This window comes from Prunus avium, chromosome 3 (genome assembly GCF_965620075.1).
Source record: "Prunus avium chromosome 3, drPruAviu1.hap1.1, whole genome shotgun sequence".
Taxonomy (NCBI): domain Eukaryota; kingdom Viridiplantae; phylum Streptophyta; class Magnoliopsida; order Rosales; family Rosaceae; genus Prunus; species Prunus avium.
This window is the reverse complement of record NC_142286.1, coordinates 27,270,254-27,289,428: the sequence shown is the minus strand read 5'-3', so window position 1 is coordinate 27,289,428 and position 19,175 is coordinate 27,270,254. Positions and strand designations below refer to the sequence as shown.

Sequence of the window (19,175 nt, the reverse complement as noted above, 5' to 3'; positions counted from 1 at the left end):
AACAAAGGCTAGCCTGAGGAAAAGAAATTTAAATAAATTAAATAAAAAAAAGACAAAAAAATTCAGAAATTTTTTTCTATAAATACCTGGCTATATTTTTCACTTCCCACACCAAAACTCCATACAAATTCATATTGTCCTAGTGTGACATATGATGCTTATTCTCCTCAACATACCCAACAAACCAAACAGTGTAAATCAATTTAGAGAAAGAAAAAAAAAATTCTCCCAAAAAGTAATAATTTCATTAGAGTTCCCTTACATTGATGCAGAACTGTAGGCCCGGAGCGAGGAGGACTACTTATCCAAAAGTCTCAGCTCCACCATTGCGCTTATCATGGATTCATGGGTGAGAAGGACTACTTATTAAAATTTCCGGGGATCGAGGACTACATACGAACTGGGGCAGTGAAGCATATTGTGCCCGATTTGGATATTTATATTCATTGAAGAAGGGAGCCACTTTGTGCAGGAGCAACTTCCAGAGCAAGTTAATGAGCTAATTATCAGTTTCCTTGACAAACATAGCATCTAATAAAGATGCTCAATATGCCTGAGGAGAACGTATTCCCGAAGAGTAAAAATTGTCCTCTATGTTACTTTAGCTAAAAAGTTGGGCCCCTACATTACATATTTCACAGGCCACCTTGTTCGAATCAATATATTGGAAAGTATGGCAGATTTTTCTGTGATTAAGATTTCAGATTTCAGACCCACAAAAAAAAAAAGAAAAAAAGATTTCAGATTTCTGTCCAGGCCCTAAAGTTTTGTTCTTGCATGGACTCCAAGAATTATGTTATTGCCACCCGGCCACCATTTTAAGGTTTGGTACTTTTTTGAAACGACCCCTAAAGGTTGAGTACTTTTATGTAATTAATCTAAAGAAAAAATATATAAACAATTTACAAAGCCAGAAATCGACAAAACAGTGAAAATCCCTTGTCAAATCCAAAGACTAAAATTTTTCCTTTGGTAATTTTAGCTATCAACTTGAACATTGAGTGGCAGTCATTGCAAACCCTGGAATTTTTCACAATCCTCAAAGTAGTACATGGTTTTGTTGACATACGCTTAAAACAATGAAAGGCGGAATTAAAACAAATGCTTGACAACAATGACAAGAAACAAACGCTTGACTTCTTGACATTATCTATTTACTTATTCTGTCTGCCATCCTCTCTTATTTAATTTTCTCCTCTCACTCAAGAGTCTCTCTTTCTTGCTCTCATGGAACAGATACAACACAGAAATGTGGAAGTAAGAGGACTAAAGCTTCATGTAGCGGAAATTGGACACGGTGAGATCCAAAATTCTGATAACCACCGGATAACAACTGTTTTCTTCAATTTTTTTGTTTCCCTGCTTGCACTTACAGTAGTGAGTATTTGTGCAGGTCCGAAAGTGGTGCTTTTCTTGCATGGGTTTCCAGAAATATGGTACACATGGAGGCATCAAATGCTTGCTGTGGCAAACAAAGGGTACAGGGCAATAGCCATTGATTTCAGGGGCTATGGACTTTCGGAGCAGCCAGCTGAACCCGAAAAGGGAACCTTCAAAGACCTCGCTGATGATGTTGTTGCCCTTTTGGATTCTTTGGGGATTAACAAGGTAGATCCATTCTTCTTAAAGATTTTGCTGCTTCTTTTTTCCACCATCTGCAGGGCAGGTGGTACCTGTTTATCAGCTGGCGCATAATGTTTAGCTCTCAAAGTTTTGGGCGGAGAGCTAAACCCTAAACATTTCTGAAACAATGATTCTACACGTTAAAACAATGAACTCTGCCATTGGAATAAAAATTACAAAAAGAACACCAAAATTCGGGTTTCCAATCAATCTAGGCTACAAAATTCCACTATATTTGACCCGGTTGATACATGGATGAGGGGTCGTAAGCTTAAGACCACCAATACATCCAGACATGAGAAGTATTAGACATATATTTGTCTCTGTGAATATATATGAACTTTGAACTTCATTTTATGCTTATAGACTAAACATTTATAATTTTTGAATATGGAAACCAGACTTTTCTTGTTGGGAAGGATTTCGGAGCTCTGCCTGCATACCTAGTACCTGCTCTCTACCCAGAGCGGGTATCTGGCATCATAACACTAGGTATTCCTTTCATTCAACCAGGTCTCTCTGGTGTCCAAAATCATCTATTCCCCGATGGCTTCTACATAACAAGGTGGCAGGTATATTCATTTTATTAAGATCTTTATTTTGTCAACAAAATTTTTCATTGGACCTGTTCTAATCATCACAAGGTTTAACTCTGTACTAATGATACCGTTATTCTTAACTAATTCCAGGAACCAGGGCGAGCAGAAGCAGATTTTGGCCGCTTTGATGTTAATACTGTGATAAGGAACATCTACATTCTCTTCTCCAGAAGTGAGGTCCCAGTAGCAGCTGCTGATCAAGAAATCATGGACTTGTTTGACCCTGCAACTCCTCTACCACCATGGTTCTCCGAGGATGATCTTGCAGTCTATTCATCTTTATATGAGAAATCTGGATTCCGTTTTCCATTGCAAGTTCCATACAGGTAGGTAACAAGAAAGATAACTTTTGCATTCTGTTCTCCCAGGACATGACTTATTTTTTCCAACAGCTCCAACCTGCCTGTCCTGATTCCCAATAATAAAATAAATAAATACAGCACAAGGAAATATAGAGTGGTTGCTAAGGTAAGATTGTGAAGTGGGGAATTCATAGTGTCCTAGTCTGCCATATTATTCTTATTCTCCTTGCAACATTGAAAAAACCATATAACCAAATACCATTTAAAATAAAACATCTCCCAAACTGTAATTTAATGACAGTTCCCTTCCATTGATGCAGAACTTCAGCACTGGATTACGGTTCAACTGATCCAAAAATCTCATCTCCGTCACTGCTTATCATGGGTGAGAAGGACTACTTCTTAAAATTTCCGGGGATGGAGGACTACATACGGAATGGAACAGCAATGAAGCATTTTGTGCCTGATTTGGACATTATATTCATCGCTGAAGGAAACCACTTTGTGCACGAGCAATTGCCGGATCAAGTCAATCAGCTAATTCTCAGTTTCCTTGACAAACATGGTATCTAACATCGATACTCTCAGTGTGGCTAAGGACAATATAATATAGGAGAGGAAATAATATACCGTATATGGCATATGCTAAAAAGGCTGGGCCTTACATTACATATTGGGGAATAAAGAAATTCATGCCCCTATTGTGTTAGCTTCTCAATCTGGAAATGTATTTATGACCTTCAATGTCCACTATTCAACTGCTTATGATGGACATATGAGGTCCATCCAAATAAGGATTCTCTACTTATATTTTTGTTTTCTGATACCCTGCTTATAATCAGTTCATTTTAATTTAGGTGTGACAGCAATGTACATGTAGCCAACAACCTATATGAGTTTAAAAGTAAAACTAAGAAAAACTTTAATTGCTCGCATCCAAAATTAGAGCAAAATAATGAGCTGACTTACCAGTGCAAACATTTAAAATCGGCAGTATGTCCTTGCCGAAAGAGAAAATTTAGCATGCGCCTGACACAATCCTGGTTCATACATTTAGTTCACAGTCCATCCTACTACATACTTTTGTTTCATAGATTGACTTCCACTCCATCATGCTATAAAATACCCTGAGGATTACTACAAACAGAATGAATCAATGAAGAAGTTTGTGTTAAATCTGGATACTACTTCCATTCCAGAAAAAAACACATTTCCAGACCAGAAGCTTTCCTTGACAAACACATTGCCAGGTGCGAATCGAATGATCTATTAGTCCCTGAGGTGGCAAAATAAGATCAAAGAGGAAAATTAAAATGTACTCTTTGATTAACACTAAGATAGAAAATTCATCCGTGGAAGCAGTGACTTATTTCCCTGTTACGCCATACTAGACTGCAACTACAAAGCAACCCACATGATGCATTAAAGTGACTATAGGTCATTATTAAAAGGCTCCAAGGACTGTACATCTTATCTATTTCCTGTAGTACTTACTCCACTATGTAGAATTGCAAATTTGAAGTTAAAATAAACAACGAAAAAAGGATTTCACGATAGGAATATCTATGCACATCATATACTTGTGAACAATATTGCACCACCCACAAGCTACTAACCTTTATATTGCTGACAGGTTTTTCCACAAGAGCCAAAAGCATTGTGACTTTGCATGATCCTGGAGGTCCCAAGAGCAAATTTTTTTTTCATATGTTTCTAATTGTCTTATCTACTTGGCCTAACAGACTGTCAATGTTTGGAGGGGAAAAGGTGACTCCAATAGATATGGTATGAGATTTATGGTTCTGTCTTCTCCACAATACAAGACAATTAAATAGTATGGATGCATGTATATACATTGGTTTACACCAGAACATGAAATGCGTGTATAAAACAAAACCAATCGTGTGCCTAAAAAGGGAAAAGAAAAGAATGTAACTGATCTGTTCCAATGCATGCACATTACATGAAAATATACATGGGTTCAAAATAAATGCATATATTTTCTGAAATAGGCAATAAGAAAGAGAACCTATAAAAAAAGGAAAAGGGTCCACCTTGTGCAATATCGTCCTGCTCTATTGTTTTAGTATAGATCGCCATCTAAAGTACAAGTTGGTTAGAATTCTGAGACCTTCAACTTGGTTGCAATATAAGTAATAGAGGACTTTGATTTCCTGTATCTGGCATTTGGTTTCTCTAGGATGCATAAAGCCGTAGGTTATCATATTAAAAATTAGGCAACAGAGAAGGCCATTCAAAACACGAAAGAATAAAGAACAAGTGAAGGGTGCATAATAATGCGTGGCTTCATTCGCATTGGGGGAAAGTTATTAAAACAGCCCCCAACTGATCAAGGAGAAGTTTCAGCAGATTAAATATTCTCCAAAACAAAGTTTTAGCTGCTACTGGTGAAACTTAAATTCAGATAATAGAGAGACTACTGCAGTTTTAACTAAATGGAGATGTACATTTTCTGGTACCTGGTCAGAAAAGTTGTCATATATACTCAGTATAAATTGCAACGAGTGACGGTAATTTTACAAAAGGAGGCTTCCCCTTCCCTCTTACAAACACAGTTTACTGTTCGTAAGCAGGAAACTTTGCCTGAGAAGGTTCAATCATGTCCAAAAGAAGATAAGCCATACCGCCAACCCCTTCAAACAAGGAGTAAGGGCTATCACCTCTATGGAGCTCTCCCTCTGATATAAGCTTGTGAGCTCTATCAACTAGAAAACACGCAAAAGCTTTGGCTCTGTATAAGAACCCTAGATTTCCTGTCAGTTGGTAGAGCGAAAGGAACACATATGCATTCCCACTAATGCCATGGCAAATGCCAACTCGCTTTAGCAGTCCGCGTTTCCACACCACCTCTGCTGCATCAACAGCTGCTTACATAAATTCTTTATCTCCAAAAACCTGGGGTTTACCATATCTTTATCAGTAGATAAACTCATAAAGGAAAGAAAATGCAAGTTAACAGTGAATAACATAAAGAATTAAATAATGAAAACCCCTTCCGTATGTCATCTTGAGGAGACGTGACTTTCAGCGGGAAACAACTTCAATTGTAGTTCAGTAAGTAATGAATTGTGTCCAAGATTGTAGAATTCCTTAATTATGTTCGATAAATGGCTAGTAAATGAATTACAAAGCTGCCTAAATATTACAAGCCAATGAGTCCAACACTGTACTGGAGTGTACTGAAGAACCAGTATTACTCGAGAATCTCGTAATCGTTTGAACAGAAAAGGCACATAAATTATTTTCAAGTCAAATGCATTAAACTATTTGATGTGTTGTAAATCGTAATTAGTCAATGAATGTTGAACTTTGTAGTATCATCTCTCCAAAAATATCAACGGCTTCTTCAGACAAATAAAATCGGTGTCAAGTGAAACTGTAAACATCAAAATTAATACCTTTGCAGCTTTTGCAAGAGTGAGGGCAATTCCAGGAGCTCCATGACACCAGTGAACAAGAACATCTCTGTTTTTATCTTCTTCACTAGCAGGGTAGTTACCACTAGGAAAGTGATTATCGATCATGTATTTGAGAGTACTCTTGACATCTTCAACCTCATCTGGCTTCAATTCCATGTCCATCAAAACATCCATAATCCCTGCCAATCCATGTGCAGCTCCCCAATACTTCTCCCCATACCATTCAAACATCAAGGGGCATCTTCCTCTCTTGCCCAATGCTCGGCCGTTCTTGATAATTTCATCCACAACTGCTCTCTACATTATACAAACCAAAGTACATGCCAAACATTAACCTAATCAAAAGGACTAAAATCAAAATTCAATCTATGTTATCCAAAATAATATTTTTCCAAGGATGAAAATCTAACCACCCCTTAAAATTGAAACCCAAATTAATACAATCAATTAGAAACTAGCCTTACCATGTATGCTGAAGAAATTGTACCCTCGCCAAGATGTTTGTTAAAAAACAAGCAAGCCCACAAAAACCCAACTTTCCCATACAACAATTCATCAGGGAGATTTCTTGACAGCTTAATCTCCCTAAACTGGGCTAAATAATAATCAAGAGAAGCAGAGTCACCGAGGTGCTTTGCTGCAACAGCCCCAAGAGCACAAACACCTGCTCTGCCACATATGAATGTCACATCCCTTGAACCAAGAGAAGCAGAGTCACAGGCCTTGATAATCTGAGAACAAAGACTCAGATCATTCGTGTTGCTGGTGACTTGGTAAGATTTGAAGAGCAAAAGGGCAGTGCCCAGAGCCCCAGCGTAGAGAGTGAAGTCATGGACGTGTTGACCAGTGGCTCCCCATGTCTCTATGAGTATGGTTTCTTTGAGGTCCAAAGCTGTGCGCTTGAAGCGCTCGGAGAGAGATGGGTAAGGCATGGAGAGGAGTTTCATGAGTGAGCCAGACCCAATTTCGGGTTCTGCTTCTTGGGTTGGTAAAGTTGGAGTTTCGGCTACGAAATCTGGCATTATATTTGGGAAGAACCGGTCCGCCATTATCGACTGGCTGATGAGCTTGTGGGTTGCTTTTGGAACTTGAGGACAGAAGGGGAACGGTGAAGTAGGATAAATAGTTACTTGAACAAGCTCAAGAAGCTTCTGACACCCCCAGAACAAAAAGCTCAAGCAGCTGTGCTCGTTACACGTCGAAAGGGCCACTCAGCGTGGCAAATGTTGGAAGCCTTTTGCAGTTTGAAAACAATAAACAAATAAAAAGTACTGACCTTGGGGAAGATAGAGGTGCTGGGCTTTGGGGAAGAAGGTGGGAACGGCTTGAGATAGGTTTTTTATTTTTATTTTTTTAATATTTAATAAATTAATATAATAATTTTTTACACAGTATTAAGAAAGCTGTAAAAAAATTAATAAATTAGAGCAAAGTCAATACATCAAATAAGGGTAAATATGGAAAACAAAAGTTAGGTTGTTTGATGTATTAATGTCATTGTTTTAAGTGTAAAGAAAATGACACATGTTATGAGAGAAATGGAGAAAGTCCAAAAGAGAATGTTAGAGAGAAGGTTGCTAGTATTCCCCTTCATGAAATTGGGTCCCGCATAATGCGAATAGAGCTGCCCATGCGGCAACATCGTTGGCTTCTGAGGGGGCGTTTGGTTCATGGGAAATGAATCTTGGGGATGGGAAACCAATTGCTTTCCCATGTTTGGTAAGTCAGGCATGGGAAAGCGTTGCCTAGCACATGGGAAAGTAGGAGGGAAAGTGAATCCTTCCTTCCTACTTGGGTTTCACTTTCCCTTCCCATGGGAAAGTAAGACTAACTTTTTTTTTTGACTAATTTGTCCTTACTAACAATTCATAATTACAATTTTTATCCAACAATTATTGGTATTTTTTTATTATTTTAATAGGGGTACAATTGGGAAACTAAACAAAATTTGTTTTCCATTCCTACTCAAAACAAACATGGGAAAGGAAATAAAGTGATATTTCCGGATCACTTTCCCGGCATTACCAAACATGGGAAAGGAATCACCATTTCCCACCCCTTGGGAAATGACTTGGGAAATGATTTCCCATCAAATTCATTCCGTGAACCAAACGGGCCTGAGAGGGTGAGACAACTGAGTTGGACTGATTAGCCCCTTCCCTCTTTAGTTCAGGTTCTCACAAGTGACGGCCGAGGGTGTAAAGAATTCCTTTTGTTATTTTCCTGTTTTCCTTTTGATGGAGGTCCCTTCATCCCTGGGTTGCCTGTTTGCTTTCCTGTTGACATTTGCCCCGCTTGGGCTGTTTTTCTAATGAAGTATTATCTTGACAGAAAAATAAATAAAAAAATTGTGGGCGAGGAGGTGCAATTTCAATGTCGCGAGGCCATCCATCCAATTGCTTTGTTAATGTCGGGTGAGGAGCTGTAATTGCCTCTTTCTTCACAACACGTAGATCCCGTAATTTGGTAAATGTAATATTTTCTTACGGGTAATGACAAATTGTCGTCTGACTATGCATGAACCGCATAACAATCAAAATATTTTTCTTTTCAGGTCAGATTACTAAATAAAATATTTTTCTTTTCCTTTTTTGATTAGTATGTACCTAGTTTAGCTATGAATCTTTCTTAGCATGTTTGGAATTTCTAAATTTGGCACTTTTAAACCATAAGTCCAATCAAAGTTATACAAGCACCGTGTCTCTTTAAGCCACACCAATAATCAATAACAAAAAATAACAATTCAAGTTCAATCCCTAGCAAAATTGCCTAAAATTGGCAAAGAACATCACATTAAATAGAAGGTTTCTCAGTCTCATAATCATCGCCTCCTCCAAATTCCTATCTCTCTCATAGTCCTCATCATCCAAGTCTAGAGCTATTTGTAATTTGTTTTGAAGATCAAATGGCCATGTCCAAGACATTTACACTTTGCATTGTTGCTCTCTTGGTGTGCTCGATTTGCAGTGAAATGACGAATGCAAAGTATCTCGGTTATGGGACTGTACGCCATGATCAGCCGTTTCGTTGCTGGGGTTCACGGTGCATGCCTCCACCAACCAACTCTTATAACAGAGGTTGTGAGAAGAAGAAGGGGTGCAGAGGTGGCGGTCGTAAAATTATAATGAGTCTTCAGAAGCACAACATATAACCAAGAAGGGGACACACCACAAAATGGCTCTTAAGACACTAAAGAGGGATGCCCATTCTTTTACATAAATATATTTATTATACTACTCCTGATCTAGCCATATTGTGAACATGATGTAATAAAGAACAACATTATTTAATTAATTTCTAAAGAGTTCAACTTGTTGTCAATCTTTTTCAATAGTTGAATCAAGTTTCTTTTTTCTTTTTCAGGTCACCATATGCAAACATTAAACCACATCACAGACATCTTAAGGAAAAATAATAAATCTATTTGCACAAGAGATGTGAGATTTTAAAATGACCTATTTTATGCAAGTAAATCTTACTTATGTGAGAAAAGTAGTTAGCGATTTGGTTGACAAATTTGGTAAATTTACCATTTCGACACTTCATGTGAACAATTCAAACTTTAATATAAGAATGACCCCAACTTCAGTTTTTCCACACAATGAGTGTCTCGAGGGCAAGTTTTAATGGGAAACAACTTCGATCATAGTTCAATAAGTAATAAATTGTGTTCAAGATTATATAAGTCATAAATTCTGTTCGATAAATGGCTAGTAAATGAATTAGAAAGTTGCCTATGAGTTCAACATTGTACTGGAGTCTACTGAAGAACCAATTTTACTCGAGAATCTCATACTGATTTTGTTAACCATGCGTTCAGTTAAGAAACTGTTAGTTCATCATGTGCAGCTCACGTGCTCTCTGTTAAGTCTGTTAGTGAGAGTTAGCTGTATTTGTTAAGTTTGTTAGCGTGATATTAGGAGATAAGAACTGTACTAAAGCTGAGCTTTTACTATTCGTTTAATCATAATAAAAAATACAGAATTACAAGGCTATATTCTTTCTTACATTCTCTCTTCCTTATTCTTTTGAACTCCCTAAATCTCATCATCTTCTTCTTGTTAAGATGGTATCAGAGCCCATCGTGGCTTGACACTTTCGATCCACTTCCGATTTTCTGGTCTATCTCTTCGCTGTGCTCTTCTCTTGCTCTGTCTCTATTGCTCTTTCCTCTTTTATTTTTATTTTTATTTATTTTTATATTTATGTTTTCCTCTATTTTCTGGTCATCAATGGCAATCTCTTCTTCTGCTTCTTCGGTCAAAATTGACGGTTTGCTTGGGATGATTACTCTTCGTCTCAAAGACGATAATTTTCTCAAGTGGAGTTTTCAATTGGAATCCGTTCTTCAGGGTTATGATCTTTTTGGGCATTTTGACGGAACCACTATTCCTCCTCCTTGCTTTGCAATTGTTGATGAGGTGGGTGTTACGTCTGAAGTTACTGCTGCTTACCAGGAATGGATTCGCACCGATAAGGCTTTACTCAGTTTGCTCATTGCCACTCTCTTTGATGAGGCCATCGAGTATGTTAAGCCTTTCCGATCATTATGCGTCAATTTCTAGGGCACGAATCAATCATTTGAAGACTGAATTATAGATAGCATAGAAGGGTGGAGATTCGATCGAGCGCTTTCTCTTGCGTTTGAAAACAGTCTGTGATCAATTAGTTCAAGCTGGGATTAAGGTGTCTGACGATGACTTTATGATTGCGACTCTTAATGGCCTTCCTCAGGAATTTGACATGATCAAGATGGTTTTGATTGCTAGGGATTCTCCAATTTCTTTGAAGGATTTTCGCGCTCAATTGCTGGCTACAGAGCAAACTGCAGAGGCTCGATTGGTTCCTCACTCTGCGATGTTCGTTACTCTGTCTTCTTCGTTATATGCTTTTGTGAATGCTATGGGCTCTTCTAATTCTGGTATGGGTTTATTGCCTACTCCATCTTCTTTGCCGGTTGCTTATATGGGTTCTTATGATTGTTCTGTTCTGCCTTTGTTGGATCGCAATTCTGGTTCAAGACTTGTTCTTGGTAACAATGGTGGTTTTAGTCATTTTAATGATCATCAGAATCATGGTATTGGCAATAGTCCGCATGGAGGTTTTTCTGGTTTTACTAATCATGTTGGTTCTGGAAGATGCAGATTTCAAAGCAGAGCCTCCGCTTCATCTTTCTCAGGAAATCGATTTGCGTCCAACTCTTCTCAGAAATCTGCAATTGTTCTTGAATGTCAGATATGCAGCAAACGGGGTCACACAGCTGCTAACTGTTATTTTCGCCATGAGGCAAGCTCTTCTAGGCATGGATCTCGGGTTATTGAATGCCAAATCTGTGGTAAAAGGGGTCATGGAGCCTTAGATTGTTTCCATAGATCCAACTATGTCTATTAGGGTCAAGCTCCTCCTTCCAACCTATCTGCTATGACTGCACAAACTTCCTATGTGCCTGATCAGGTTTGGATTGCAGATAGTGGGGCTTCACATCACATGGTGTCTAATATTTCCTCATTAAATCACGTTGCTCCTTGTGAATCTACAGAGCAAGTGATTGTTGGTAATGGAGAAGGTTTGAAAATTAAACACATTAGCACTACTGCCCTTGCATGTGCTTCTACTTCTCTTAAAATGCCATATGTATTTCATGTTCCACAGTTATCTGCTAATCTCTTGTTTGTGATACAGGATCAAGTCACCAAGACAATCCTTCTAAAAGGTCGGAGTAACAACGGATTGTATCATATTCCCTCTAATGCTTCCTCTCATTGCCTGTCCAAGAAAGTAGCTTTGATTGGTCAACATTTTAAGTCTTCCATATGGCATCACAGACTTGGCCATCCAACAAATGAAGTGGTGCAATCAATGCTTAAAGCTTCTGATTTGCAGTGTGCAAGTGATTCCTCGAGTCCCTTGTGTTCAGCTTGTCTTCAAGAGAAGATGCATCGGCTTCCATTTCCTGTTAGACATAGTAGGTTTGAAATTCCTTTTCATACAGTTCATAATGATGTATGGGGACCTTCCCATTACAAATCTGTTGCGGGTTACAGATATTTTGTTTCTTTCCTTTATGAATGTACTGGATATTTGTGGGTTTATCCACTTTTTAATAAATCAGAAGTTTTCTCCAAATTCCTACAGTTTCATGCTTTGATACAAAATCAATTTAGTGCTGCCATTAAGTGTTTTCAGAGTGGTGGTGGTGGTGAGTTTCTTAGCAAGGGTTTTACAGAGTTCTTGGCTTCCAAGGGAATTGTGCGTCGTTTGTCTTGCCCATATACTCCACAGCAGAATGGACTGGTAGAGCCATTATTGAAACATCCATTACACTATTAACTACAACAGCCTTACCAGGTCAGTTTTGGCTTCATTCCACTACTCATGCTGTGTATCTTATAATTTGAATGCCTAGTTATGTATTACATAATTAGTCTCCTTATTTTCGTTTATTTGGCCATCATCCTGATCTTGCTTCTTTGAGAATATTTGGTACTGCGGTATATCCGTATCTGAGACATTATAATGTGCATAAGTTACAACCTCAAACCACTTAGTGTGTGTTCTTAGGATATGCACCTGGATACAAAGGGGTTGTCTGCTACAATAGAATTATTGCTAAATGTGTGATCTTACGGCATGTTCTTCATGATGAAACCATATTCCCTTTTAAGCAAATCAATCCTGGTATATGTGTGCATTCTTCTCAGTCTCCTTCTCCTGCATCAATGGCTCCTTTCATTGTTTCTCTGCCTTCAAGGCCTATTCAAGTCCTTCTTAGCTCTCAGGATCCATCGTCTCTCGCCTCTAATACACAAGTATCCACTTCTCAGTCTCAATCTATTTCATCTACTCATGGGTCTTTATCTCACATTCAACATTAAGCTTCATTGAATGATACTCAAGTGGCTTCTGCAGGTTCTATACCTATGTTGAATGAACAATAGTTACAAGTTATGTTTTCTTTTGAGGTCTCATATGCTTCTTTCTCGTCTATAAGTACTCAAGACTCATCAGTTCCATTAGTGCCTATTAACGATCATCCAATGATTACTTGGGCCAAAGATGGTATAGTTCAGACCCAACAGTTCCCAGAGTATCAAGGTTATTTTACCTATCTTCATGCTATTCCTGAATTAGATGAGCCTTCTAGTTTTAAGGTGGCTTATTTTTCTCTTGAGTGGAGACAAGCAATGAAAGAGGAGATCAATGCTCTTCATATGCAAGGCACATGGCTCTTAGTTCCTAATCTAGGTGATAAAAATATTATTGGAAGTAAGTGGGTTTACAAAATAAAGAGAAATCCAGATGGTACAATAAGTAGGTATGAGGCCAGACTTGTCGCTCAGGGGTTCAGCCAAGAGCCTAGTTTTGATTTTGGGGGAACCTTTAGTCCAGTTGTTAGACATACAACTGTGAGGTTAGTGTTAAGCATAGCTGTTATGAACCAGTGGAAACTACAACAACTCGATGTCAAGAACGCCTTTCTACATGGCGATCTTGAAGAAGAAGTTTTTATGAAACAGCCTCCTGGTTTTGAAGATTCTACTCATCCACAGTTTGTATGCAAAGTGAAAAAAATCTTTGTACGGTCTTAAATAGGCTCCAAGGGCTTGGAATGCCAAATTCACAGGTTACTTACCTACTCTTGGTTTTAAATCTTCACATTCTGATCCAAGTCTGTTTGTGCAACATACTGGGTATGATACATATTCCATCCATCAAATATATCATACGACCCTTGGTATTCAAGGCGCAGAAGCACTATCCTTGTTACTTTTCCGTCCACCCCATATATCATACAACCTTCGCAATCTAGTGAGGCGCTGGAGCACCATCCAAATCCACCGACTGTCTTCTACCATTTTCCCGAATCAACAGTCTTGTGTTTGTGCCTAAATAAATCTCGCTCGAGGAAGCTGACCGAAGGAGACTAACCGAAGGAACTTCCTCTCGGCCCTAGCACCTACCCTCGGCCGAAAGTTATGAGTCATTGTTCGTTCTCTTTTTGGAAACAAAAGTAAGATGGCACGGTAAGATCATCACGGCCTCGGTAATACTAGCCGAGGAGAAACTCCTCAGATATGCGGCCAAAGTAGGATAGTCAAGTGGCATCGCCACGTGGCATTGAGGTCTCACGCTTCATTTAATGAAGTAATGCCTCTGATCAGAGCAGAAAGCCCATGATCCACGTAAGATCATTTAATGAGCCAAGAAAGAGGGGACGTGATTGAAGTCAGATATGGCGAGTAAAATCAGGGATTAGGTGCGAAAATCCCATGATTTTGTAAGGCTAAGCCACTAACCATCAGACCAGGGCATTAAATGCTCCTCCAAGGCCCGAGATGCAGAGCCCACCACCAGGGCGGCGGCGGGGGTTTATGGGTGTTACACCACCATGCTTCACATTCCCAAATGTCGATTCGACTACCCACTAGCTCTGATCAACCTCACCATGCAGATTTTTAACCCCATTGTCTTCTCAAGAATTTCCCTATAAATACCAGGCTCCAACTACATTTGAAGGGTTCAACGCCAAACACAAGCCTCCCACGGAGCAGATTATATTTTCCTGTCATTTACTTTCTGTCATTTATTTTCTTGTAATGCATTTTCAATATTCTTACTTGCTTTCTTAGGAGTAGTGGCAGTTTGTAGAAAAATTCATTCATCAATATATCATACGACCCTTGATCTTCAAGGCGCCGGAGCACCATCTTTGTTACTCTTTCGTTCATCCCATATATCATACAACCGTCGCCACCCAGCGACTCGCCGGAGCACCACCCAAGAACCACCATCAGCATCACCATTAACAGCCTTGTAGCTCAGGCTGTGAACCTGACGGCCGAGATCAGTTCCTCTCTCGGCCACAATCATTTGATTGGAAGTTAGACTCAAACAGGTGCGTCACTCATCTACCTATCCAATCAACTCATCATCAAGTACACGGTAAACCGTGCTGGCACGCCCGCATACAACCACACATCATACTAAAGAAGGACGACCTGTGTTGACGCAGATCGATTCGGCCCGGGGAACCAGGCCGTGAGATTCGCAAACGCCAACATCTTGTAGCTCAAGTCGTGAACCTGACGATCTAGAACTGTTCCTTTCTCGGCCACAATCGCTTTGAGCTAAGTTAGATCCAAACAGGCACACTCAATCCATCCACATCATCTTTGAATGCACGGCAGACCGTGCTGGCACGCCCGCGCACACCCATCCAACACAAAGTAGGACGAGCTGTGTTGGTGCATAATCCCCACGGCCTGGAGCACCAGGCCGTAAGATTTTGGTAAGCCAACAATTTTGTCGTGTGTGTTTGGGGAGCAATAGTCCCCTGGTTGCACTGCTCGTCCCTAACCACATGTGTATTGAGGATTCCACATGTGGTCTAGTCAAACAATCCTCCGGTTGGATTGTTTTCCCCAGTACATGTTGATGAGGTTTTGAGTTTGGGTGTGTATATATGTATATGTATGTGGGTATATTTGTGGAGATACTTTCCAAGTTCAGATTTCTTGAGCACGTGCATTGAGACTACTCTGCACAAGTATGAGCATTTGAAATGAAATTTGGATATGAGTTTGGATATTTGGAAATTGCTTTGCATTCTATGTTTTGCAAGCATACGCCTAAGAAATGGTATAGTTGCAAGAAAAATGATTTTTGGGTTTTGACGATTATACTTTATGCAAACAGGTTTATTTAGGTGCTTTGAAATATACAGTTTTAATTAGAGCTAAAGGACTTCAAAGTAAAGAGGGTCCGACATCAAGTGGATGTCAGACGGGAAGTAGGGTTTGTCATGGACTTCGAAGGGGAATCCGAGGTGGGTCCTGTCAGGCAATGACTCGACGTGTTTGTCTCGACCTTGAATATCTAGAACCTAGGGGGCGTTGTTCACCCGTTTTGATTTGTCTCCTGTGATGGTAGGGTAAAGTTCCCCATTGCCTTGAAAACCATTGACTAGTCAACAAGTCAACTTTCTTTAGTGTGCGAGCGTGCCACTGCTAGGAATGAAAAATCCTAGCAGACTTCTTTAAAAATAGATAACTTGCGCCCCAAGTTACTAATTTCTGAACAAGTGATTGTGAATTTGGGTGAGGAATATCTCCCAAGTAGGTTCTTTTCCTGCCTCAGACTGGTGACGACTTCACAATTTTTCACAGTACAAAACTGGTAGTTCTGGCCAGAATAAATGATAAGAAAGTGATCTGTTTTCAAGTAGAACTCTCCTTTACAAAGCTCAAAAGGAAAAAACTGACTATAAAAAGACAAAAAGAGGGCTGTGCTTCCATTTCTGTCTAGGTAGATGCTTCTGATCCGGGCTGGATTAGATATGCCTGTGTTGGACTGGACTTTCAACAACTTCAACTGCTAAGCTTCAGCTGTAAATCGATCCTGGCAAATAAGCACTCAGTAGTCAGTTTCTGAAGTGATCATTTCCCTGTATTTTGATGGGGCACCATACCCTTCCTCCAGTTTAACTGCTTCTGTAAGAGTCTCGAACTATGATGGTTAGTTCTCAGTTTTGAGCAACTCCCTGTTTCTGGCTTATCTTCTTTTCATCAATCAAAGTCTGCGTATCCCTTAAAAATGGTGCCTTCCTTTGGGGTAGAAGGATATTTCTGAATAAATAACACGGAATTTGATCTCCTGGCAGCAGAGTTCTTAAAAAATGTTCTTCTTTATACCTGACTCTGTTAATTCCCTATCAACTTCAATTGCCATTGTTGACTTTTCCAAATCAGAGGGTCACGTGGGTCTGTTTCTCCCTTGGGCTTCTTTTCTTAACTAAAAACATGCCAAACCCAATTTTGGTTTAAGCCCAATTTGGGTTCCTTTGAGGCCCAAGTCGTCCTTGTGGTTTGATGGTTTTTGGGTTTTTAATGTTTAGGTTGAGTGTATATTTTCTTGGCCCAACTATTTGGTGGCTGTCAAAAATGACGTGGGCTTTTTGGCTTTGGACTGGGCGCATCAAATTTAGGCCCCCTTAGTCTTTCCTTTGTCCTAGCTTGAGACCCCTGGAAAGATGTCTTCTCCAAAAACTCGTGCCCAAGGTTCCTCTTCTTCAGTTCCTCCTGATTACATCACTGGGACTGGAGTCGATGACCATGCGCTGGAGGTCAGAAGTAGGCTCCATCCTTTTATTAACAAAAAGCTGGATGAGAATGTCCTTCACCTATTCGAGGACACTCTAGTCCTGGGGCCTCGCTGGTTTGGTTATGTTCCGACTGAGCTGGCAAAGCTGATGAAAAAGGATGCCGTAGCTCCTTTGTGTTTTCAAGGTACTTCTGCCCTAGCTTCTTATTCTTGGGTCAGCAAGAATTTGAGCCGTTCGTTCCCATCCACTGAGGTGAGAAACAGTCCTGTAAAGTGTGCAGACTGGATTGACAGGCTTCTTCCAAAGTATGGAGCTCATTGGAAGAGGGCAGGGATTTATGACGCAATTCTGTTATCCAAACAGTCCATTAACAGAGATGAGAACCTGCTTGCTGCCGCTTTGTGTTTCTGGAATTCTGCCAGTAACACCTTTGATTTTCGTGTGGGCCCAATGGCGCCAACCTTGCTGGACATGGCCCAGATCTTTGGGTTCAGGCCCCACGGAAGGCCTGCTGACGCTGTTGGTGACTATCATCAAAGGAAGAACCAAGAGAAGTTGGCCAAACCCTTCACTATCTCTCTGGCCACCATCAACCAGAACTGCTCGTTCTCTAATTATTTGAGAAAATTCAGTGTGGAGAAAGATAAGGATCAGCAGCACATGATATTCCTTCTGTACCGGCTGAACAGATTCGTGTTTCCGAATCGTTCTTCCGCAGTTCTGCTGGAATATAGGCACCTGGCAGAAGCACTGCACAACCATACTGATGTTGGGCTTGGGCCTACAGTTCTGGCGCATCTTTTCAAGAATCTGCATACTGCCACCTTGGAGAATCCCCTAAACTTATCTGCTCCTGGCTCATTCTGGATGATCCAGATCTGGCTGCAGGTGTACTTCCCAGAATTCCGGTTTCCTGACATAGTTTTGCCTGAAGATCAAGTTCTGGCTCTTCCCTTGATGGAGGCAGAAGTGCCCAAGCGTTCCATTGAAGAGTACCTGATGTTCTTCAGGCATTGTACTAAAAGATCTGCAGCTCAGTGGCAGGTGGTGATCAGAAGAACGTATCCTTGGTTCCAGCCTGGACACTGACTTTTTGAGAAGGAACCAGAAGAGGAAACTGCCAGAATAGATTTTAGGAAGAAATTCCTGAGTGTGACCCTTCTGAGGGACCTTCCCCATGGAGGTGGAAAGCCTCCAAATTATCATCTGGGGGCAGAAGTATATCATCCTAACTTCTGTACAACACAGCTTGGCTGTCCTCAGGTTATCCCGTTCAAATCCTACAAAAGCTGCAATCGGGCCACTTCCTGGAGGAATTCAGATGATCTGGAAGTGCATAAGGATGCTAGATGCGCAGTAAATAATATTAATAATAGTGCAGACGCCCTTTTTCCATCCCGGGAGCCGAATACCTGCAGTTCTGCCGATTTTGATGCCTGGTGGAAAGCCATATTTCATGGTCTGCTGCCTCGGTTACCGCATTTAGGATTCTTTTTTATGGCTGGTCTTCCGGGATTGTTTGTGCAAAGGCAGAGGCCAAGAGTTTTATGGTGCAGACCATGCAAGATATCAATGCTCAAGTCGTAGAAGGTAGATTCTGGATTCTGTCTATTTTTCCTATTCTGCCTTTGTTGTAATGCCTAAATAAATTTGTTCTGTCCGTATCAGCCTCTGACGACTATTCTCTTATTGGATTGACTTCTGACTTTGTTTATTTCCTATGCAGTTTCTTCTGTCATTGCTGCTGGAGACTTGGAGCCTCCCTCTGGTGAAGAGGATGAGGACCTGGCAGAACAACCACCTGTTGAGGCCACTCCTTCTAGAAGAAAAAGAAAAGAAAGCACTCATTCTTAGGGCAGTGCTGCACAACCTAAAGTCTCTGGTAGGATCCTGATACTTAGCACTGTTTTCTTGAATCTATTTTGTTCTGCCCATTATTCTAACCTCCCTTTTTTTTTTGTGCAGCTGAAAGTCCTCCTCCTCCTCTTACTAGGTTGAAAAGACTTAGAAAGAGGAGTGGAGTTGAATCTGATGAGACTGTGGTTGCTCCAACCGAGACTTCTGGAACTGATGATGAGCTGCAAGAAGCTTTCGAAGCTGTTGAGCAGGA

General features: G+C 40.2%; 1 protein-coding gene and 1 pseudogene across 2 annotated transcripts; one reads left to right on the top strand and one right to left on the bottom strand.

Moving 5' to 3' along the window:
- Window positions 1-1,118: 1,118 nt before the first annotated feature.
- Window positions 1,119-3,346, top strand: LOC110770174 (epoxide hydrolase 3-like). Its single transcript, XM_021974259.2, has 5 exons — window positions 1,119-1,297; window positions 1,394-1,608; window positions 2,025-2,195; window positions 2,313-2,548; window positions 2,845-3,346. The coding sequence occupies exons 1-5, from the start codon at window positions 1,228-1,230 to the stop codon at window positions 3,095-3,097; spliced, it is 945 nt and encodes a 314-aa protein (XP_021829951.2). The 5' UTR covers window positions 1,119-1,227; the 3' UTR covers window positions 3,098-3,346.
- A 1,647-nt stretch (window positions 3,347-4,993) lies between these two features.
- Window positions 4,994-7,274, bottom strand: LOC110770173 (lanC-like protein GCL2; annotated as a pseudogene). The gene is made up of 3 exons (XR_015834601.1): window positions 6,429-7,274; window positions 5,944-6,261; window positions 4,994-5,440 (listed from the first exon to the last, which is right to left on the bottom strand). The product of XR_015834601.1 is annotated as a lanC-like protein GCL2 (transcript).
- Window positions 7,275-19,175: the final 11,901 nt, after the last annotated feature.

Excerpts from the sequence above, each read along its gene's own strand:
- LOC110770174 (XM_021974259.2), top strand. The coding sequence starts at position 1,228 with ATGGAACAGATACAACACAGAAATGTGGAAGTAAGAGGACTAAAGCTT. Across the intron at positions 2,196-2,312 it reads TCTACATAACAAGGTGGCAG|GAACCAGGGCGAGCAGAAGC; the intron begins GTATATTCATTT and ends AACTAATTCCAG. Across the intron at positions 2,549-2,844 it reads CCATTGCAAGTTCCATACAG|AACTTCAGCACTGGATTACG; the intron begins GTAGGTAACAAG and ends CCATTGATGCAG.